The sequence below is a fragment of the Zea mays genome, chromosome 5 (assembly GCF_902167145.1).
Source record: "Zea mays cultivar B73 chromosome 5, Zm-B73-REFERENCE-NAM-5.0, whole genome shotgun sequence".
In the NCBI taxonomy this organism is placed as follows: domain Eukaryota; kingdom Viridiplantae; phylum Streptophyta; class Magnoliopsida; order Poales; family Poaceae; genus Zea; species Zea mays.
In genome coordinates this window covers 7,333,750-7,340,223 of record NC_050100.1, presented here as the reverse complement: position 1 = coordinate 7,340,223, position 6,474 = coordinate 7,333,750, and the positions used below count along the sequence as shown (strand labels likewise).

The window sequence follows — 6,474 nt, the reverse complement described above, 5'->3', positions numbered from 1 at the left end:
CATATACAATTTATTTATGTAATTTGTTACATAAGTTTTGTTTAGCTAAAAAAAATAGAGAACTTAGTTTATAAAATAGATTGTATATATAGACGTCACGTTATATTTGTCCGTTAAACTGACCCTCGATTGCTAACACAGATTTAAGACAACGTAGGCCCTGTTCGTTTTTCGCGGATTGGAGATCCAAAACGATTCTAGCCAGATTGTTTCTCTATTTATATAAGTTTTAATATGTTGGAAAGAATCCTAGTCCATTTCTAGAGAAACGAACGGCCCCATAGCGTGATATATGTCTACATACGTATTTCCGCTAAAAAAAACTATTTCCCGATTCTGAATAGCAAGGAATTTCTGTCTGGTATCTGGTATATCGCAACAGAAAACATTCATATGCGACATGGGTCATCAGGACAACGATCAAGCCATAGATCCCTAATCACTCGTTCTTATAATAAAGCTGAAAAAAATCCAAGTGGGCACGCACTTAACCTCTAGTACTCGACTGCTACCGGTACCGGGGACGACGGCGGAAGCCGCCTGTCTCAGTCGCGGCCGTCCCCCGGCTTCTTGGACTTTGTCGTACGTGCCCCTCTCCTCTTCCCCAGCTCCCTGTGCCATGTGAACGAGATCACCAGCTGACCAGCCACTGCGTCGCAGGCCGCACCCGCACGGCGCTACGCAACAACAAAAGCAGGTCCGCTCGTCCCGTCTCGTGACCCTCCCGCGGCTCGTCTCCCTCTCACGGTCTCTCACCTCACAACCTCACGGTCCTCACCTCACTCCACCTCGTTCGCCGCCTCGCTGCCGCGTCGGGCCAGTGCGTGCGTGGGGGCGGGCGTGAGTGACTGGCTCTCCTCGGCGCGCGGACCCAGGGGCGGCGGCGATGGGGAAGAATATGCGCATCAAGACGGCGCCCAAGGCGAACCGTGTCCCCCTCCTCGGCGACGGGGTAGGCCGTAGGCGCACCGCGACCTCCTCTTCTCTCTCTCTCTCTGTCGCCCAGCCGCAGGGATTTCCTATTCGAATTTGGTTTCTGATGATCGAGCTGGTGCTTGCGGTGCCTTGCAGGAGACGTCAAGGGCGCTCTCGGACCTGGAAGAGGGCAGCGACGTCCAGGTTAGAAGGCGCCCAGCCCCTGCCCTCCTATCCCTTCCTTTCCACATCTGCCGCGCAGGGACAACCGCCGGCCAGATAACTAATCCTCGCCTATCTCTATTTTTTATTGCTGTATGTACAATTGGGATTCTCTCAGCCAGCGAACGTCGGCTTCTGTCGGGTCATCAAACTTGTGAGTGAGCGCTTCTCTCTTGAATTTTTTTTCTTCTCTTGTGGTGATGTTGGTCATGCTGAACGGATGAGCGCCGGTTTGCAGGCGAAACATGACGCCGGAAAGCTGGTCCTCGCCACAGCGGCTCTGCTCGTCGCCTCCCTCAGTAACCTTCTCGTTGTAGGTACCTGTCACTTGATGGAAAGAAAACTATTGATGCTAAGTTTTTTTGGTCGTCTTTTCTACTTTTTGGAACAAGGATAGCTGCTAAGACTTTTCTGTCTTCATGAGGACTTGATTGACTTGAGCACATCATGCAGAAATTTGGTTCCTCTGATAACAATTAGCATGCATATTTGTAGATATTTAGAGGCTTTTGTTCATACTGTAGTTCGTATGAATCAGTGTCCAGTGATGAATAGAATACAACCACTTTCAGGGCAATTGTTGTTTCATTATTAAAGAGCATGGCCATCGAACATTTGTTTTCATGTCATAATGCATGGATCATCTTGTGATGTCCTACAGCCCAAATATGGTGGCAAGATAATTGACATTGTGTCAAGAGATGTTCGGCGCCCAGAAGATAAGGCGCAAGCCCTGGAGGATGTGAAGGGCACAATTTTGTACATTGTGACAATCGTCTTAGTCGGGTATCTTTTTTTCTCTGAAAAGTTGACTTTGAGAAATCATCAGAGATGCTCAGTACTGAAACTTTACAAGCTTCTGTTTGTTTATTTTTTTTACTGGATCGAGTTATGCCGCAATCTTACTCTGTACTAATTAAATCATATTCACTCAACATTTTCCATTTTTTCTTGAATAGATACTTTCTCATTTAGAAATCAGAGTTCTGCTTATATAATATAACAAGTTGTTTTTTGTGGATGCTTTAAATCATTAAAAAAACATGTCTTGCCTTGTTTCAGTTCAGTTTGCACGGCTCTTCGGGCATGGTTATTCAATTCTGCTAGTGAGAGAGTAGTCGCTCGACTAAGGAAAGACTTGTTCAGCCATCTCATAAACCAGGCAAGCAAGTTTGTTCTATTCAAAGTTTATCATGTATCGTCCTGCACCCAGCAACATTCTTACTCTTAAGACTTGTGCCTCCGCAGGAAATAGCGTTTTTTGATGTGACTAGAACAGGAGAGCTCTTAAGCAGGCTTTCTGAAGATACACAAATAATAAAGAATGCTGCTACAACCAACCTATCAGAGGCACTGCGCAATGTTACTACTACAGCTATTGGTCTTGGTTTCATGTTTTCAACTTCATGGAAGTTAACATGTAAGTAAAACAAGTTTGTACTATATATATAGAACTCAGTTGACAATTTATTCTGCTTTGGAAGGTTTATCACAAAAGTTTGTATGCTTAGCTGAACTCTGCAAAGGAACATGTCTGGGCATGTGATAATGTCAAACCATCAAAATTTATTTGAGCACTTTTAGTAATTTTTTGTAAACTCTCTGCATATGATCAAGTCAATCTCATTGCTTGCTATCTGCACAGTGCTGGCACTTGTAATTGTCCCGGTTATATCAGTTGCTGTGCGTAGATTTGGACGTTTTCTTCGTGAGCTTTCACATCAAACACAAGCTGCTGCTGCTGTAGCTTCATCCATAGCTGAGGTTTGTATACGAGAGCATCTTGTGGTTTGTAATTCACTAATCAACATGTGAGAAGGTTTCCTCTAACCCTTTATTTGGGTATTGTCACAAAAAATAAGCAAATTGGTGTTTTGACTTCGGATTGCATGCATATAACAGAACTGTTTTTTCTTTCGATTTATGCCTTGATATAAGTCTATCTACTACCATTCAGGAATCTTTTGGTGCCATCCGCACAGTAAGATCCTTTGCTCAGGAATATCATGAGATTTCACGCTATGGTGAAAAAGTAGAGGAGACACTTAAACTTGGTCTCAAACAAGCTGTGAGTGCCCTAACATTTATGTAAAATATCACCACATTCCATAGATCAATGGTCTGATTCTATGCAATCATTTGTAGAAAGTTGTTGGCTTGTTTTCTGGAGGGCTTAACGCTGCATCAACCATGTCTGTGGTTATTGTTGTTATTTATGGCGCCAACTTAACCATCAATGGTTACATGACAACTGGCTCTCTTACATCATTCATCTTATACAGCCTTACAGGTACTTTCCAGCTTAACAGTATTTATGTTGAACCTAGCATTGTGTCTGATTTGTCGCTGTAAATTTTGAAAGAAGCATATAATCTTCGTTTACACAGCGTGGCATATTTGTTTTTAAATGTATCATGTATGGTTTATATATATTTATGAACAATTCGATTTCTTGTGTGCATGCAGTTGGTTCGTCAGTATCTGCCTTGTCAGGACTATACACAACTGTAATGAAAGCCTCTGGTGCAAGCCGTAGGGTTTTTCAACTTTTGGACCGTGTTTCGTCAATGACAAACTCTGGGGACAAATGTCCAATAAAGTTAGTTACTTAGTTTATTTGTTTATCATCTTTCTAGAGTGGTTCTACTTATTCGATAGTAGTGTGCAGCACCTTTAATTAATGAACATTTATTTTGTAGTGAAAAGGATGGGGAAGTTGAGCTTGATGATGTCTGGTTTGCATATCCTTCTCGCCCATCTCATATGATTCTTAAGGTACCTCGAGCTCACAGTACAACGTCAACAAAAGTTCTTAGTTTTTGTTTCAAAAACATTGTGTTTTGATTGGTGCAAATGGGATTTTTTTAGGATGACATATATGGGAATTTCATCATTAGCTTGAATTATTATTATTTTTTGTGAGGACATTAGCTTGAATTATCTTTGTTGTACTAGTGGCCAGTTCTCATCATGGTGAGCATTGTAGCTGAGCTTATGCCTACTGTCAACAATATTGCAGGGAATAACTCTGAAGCTAGCACCAGGTTCAAAGGTTGCACTTGTTGGGCCAAGTGGTGGTGGTAAAGTAAGAGTTTTTTTGCCCATACTGACATGACACACTTTATCTTAAAGTACAAAGTGTTTTCAAACTGTGGCCTCAATTATAACATTAACTTTTGCAGACCACAATAGCAAATTTGATTGAGCGGTTTTATGACCCTCTAAAGGGAAGGATCTTGCTTAATGGAGTACCGTTGGTAGAAATTTCACATCAATATCTTCACAGCAAGGTATATCATGCAACTAATTTGTAGTTATATTGTGGAAAAGTTATATTATCTGAGCTAGGATAGTGTTGCAAGGTTCACAATACTGGTGGTGGATGATACATTATTGTTCTGAACTGTCTAGTTCGATCCTTTTATTTGTGCCAAAATTCCATTTTGTTGCTTCATCTAATAGTCTAGGCTCTGGCAATTCCAGTAATTTTGGCCAGTTTGAACAGTAATTTGAAGTAGCACTGGTATGGAAATTGATGCATTGAGGAATGTTAAAGTATTTGGTTCGTAACTCAAACCAGCATTATCATCATCTTTTCAAAATTCAACTTGTAATGGCACTTGCTATTCTATAGTCTGTACTATGCAATGCTGAGTCCTGAGTGTTGAAAAAAAATGAAAAGAAGCAACCTACCCATCTAAATCTGTAACTTGAACGAGAACCTATAGGTTTCTATTTTCAGACAATTTTGTCTAATTATGGCATGCCTATTTTTGAACAGCCAAAGTTCCATACCTTGTGTGTGTCCTTTTTTGAAACAAAAAATCTCTCGTGGTTTTTCAAATTATTAGTTGGAAAAAATCCAAATAGTAATGCTCAACATTCAGTTCACAAACCGACAAGCAAATCCAGAATTTATAACTTTGCTCAAACGTTAGATGTTTTGACTCTTCAAGAAAATTAGAACAATTTATAATTTGGGCTGCAGGGGGTAGAGTTAAATGGAAGTCCTTGATAAAGTTGTGCTATATGGTCGCTGCTATAATGCAATTACCATGAGATTTTTTTTTTCTGGCAAGTTCCAATACAGCGCTTGATTATTACGGATAGTCACTTCACAGAAGATGCTTATTTTTCCATATGTTTATCGACTGATGATTTCAGGTAAGCATTGTCAGCCAGGAGCCTACGCTCTTCAACTGCACCATCGAAGAGAATATTGCTTATGGACTAGAGGGCACAACGAACTTTGCTGACGTTGAGAGTGCAGCTGTAAGTATCTGCAGTCAGAAACACTAGTGCACGACCGCAGAAAATGATTGTGAACTGTCTCTGTGATGCAGAAAATGGCGAATGCACACAACTTCATATGCGGCTTTCCCGACCAATATAAGACTGTCGTCGGCGAGCGGGGGATCAGGTTATCCGGCGGGCAGAAGCAGAGGATCGCCATTGCGAGAGCTTTGCTTATGAACCCACGAGTGCTTCTCCTGGACGAAGCCACCAGTGCCCTGGATGCTGAAAGCGAATATCTTGTACAGGTAAGCACGAACGGACATCTCCTGATCTGCTGGTGCCAGCAAGAAACGAACCACACTCTTAACCGCGATCTACTTATCAGTTAAATGTGCTTTGGTTCTTGCTTGGCGAGCTGGAACGTGACGTTGGTTTTCCCCTACATGTGCCACAGGATGCAATGGACTCCTTGATGAAAGGGAGGACTGTCCTTGTGATAGCCCACCGGCTCTCGACCGTCAAGAGCGCCGACACCGTCGCCGTCATCTCCGACGGCCTAATCGTGGAGAGCGGCACGCACGACGAACTCCTGGACCGCGACGGCATATACACGGCCTTGGTGAAGAGGCAGCTGCAGGGGCCGAAGTTTGAGGCCACCAGCAGCATCAGCGAGGCCTCCGAAATTGAAGCGGAACCCAGCAGTAATGGGCAATAGCGGCCCCGATTATTAGGAAGACCACAGTTGATTTGAATCCACACAAGTGTATGTAACCCTGATGTTGACGTATGCCACTGCGAATCACGCGAAACCATTGGATATCACATGATGCTACGGTTGTTGTAGGAGTAATTTCCCACTTGGTTAATCCAACACATATGGTCCAGTTTTGTGTTTATGCTGTTGGGATTATTGGGCCAAGCCCGTTTGAAATTCTGAAATAGTTTCTAGAGAAACACAAAGGCCCATTCATAAATTCGTGTGTGACAATATTGAGGAGTGTGGAAACATCCCTCCCTTAGTTTTTCAAAATACTCTCTAAATAAATAATTTAGGTACCTAAATTTAAAACTCCTCTCCAACAACTCTCTAAATAAACTTAC

The 6,474-nt window shown here is 42.4% G+C and overlaps 1 protein-coding gene across 2 annotated transcripts; it reads left to right on the top strand.

Annotated features, from left to right (window-relative positions):
• Window positions 1-535: 535 nt before the first annotated feature.
• LOC100285409 (ATP-binding cassette sub-family B member 10) lies at window positions 536-6,246 on the top strand. 2 transcript variants are annotated; one of them, NM_001353360.1, is made up of 18 exons: window positions 536-582; window positions 661-952; window positions 1,072-1,119; window positions 1,256-1,291; window positions 1,376-1,450; window positions 1,799-1,923; window positions 2,200-2,299; window positions 2,386-2,557; window positions 2,783-2,901; window positions 3,095-3,205; window positions 3,283-3,427; window positions 3,604-3,736; window positions 3,837-3,912; window positions 4,157-4,222; window positions 4,320-4,427; window positions 5,302-5,409; window positions 5,481-5,678; window positions 5,828-6,194. In NM_001353360.1, exons 2-18 carry the CDS (start codon window positions 887-889, stop codon window positions 6,086-6,088), a joined length of 1,947 nt encoding a protein of 648 aa, NP_001340289.1. In that variant the 5' UTR covers window positions 536-582; window positions 661-886; the 3' UTR covers window positions 6,089-6,194. The 2 variants fall into 2 exon arrangements, with proteins under 2 accessions (NP_001340289.1, NP_001151774.2); NM_001158302.2 differs by lacking the exon at window positions 536-582 and having other exon boundaries at window positions 736-952; window positions 5,828-6,246.
• The last annotated feature ends 228 nt before the right edge of the window (window positions 6,247-6,474 follow it).

Excerpts from the sequence above, each read along its gene's own strand:
- LOC100285409 (NM_001158302.2), top strand. The coding sequence starts at position 887 with ATGGGGAAGAATATGCGCATCAAGACGGCGCCCAAGGCGAACCGTGTC. Across the intron at positions 1,924-2,199 it reads GTGACAATCGTCTTAGTCGG|TTCAGTTTGCACGGCTCTTC; the intron begins GTATCTTTTTTT and ends GCCTTGTTTCAG. Across the intron at positions 5,410-5,480 it reads CTGACGTTGAGAGTGCAGCT|AAAATGGCGAATGCACACAA; the intron begins GTAAGTATCTGC and ends TCTGTGATGCAG.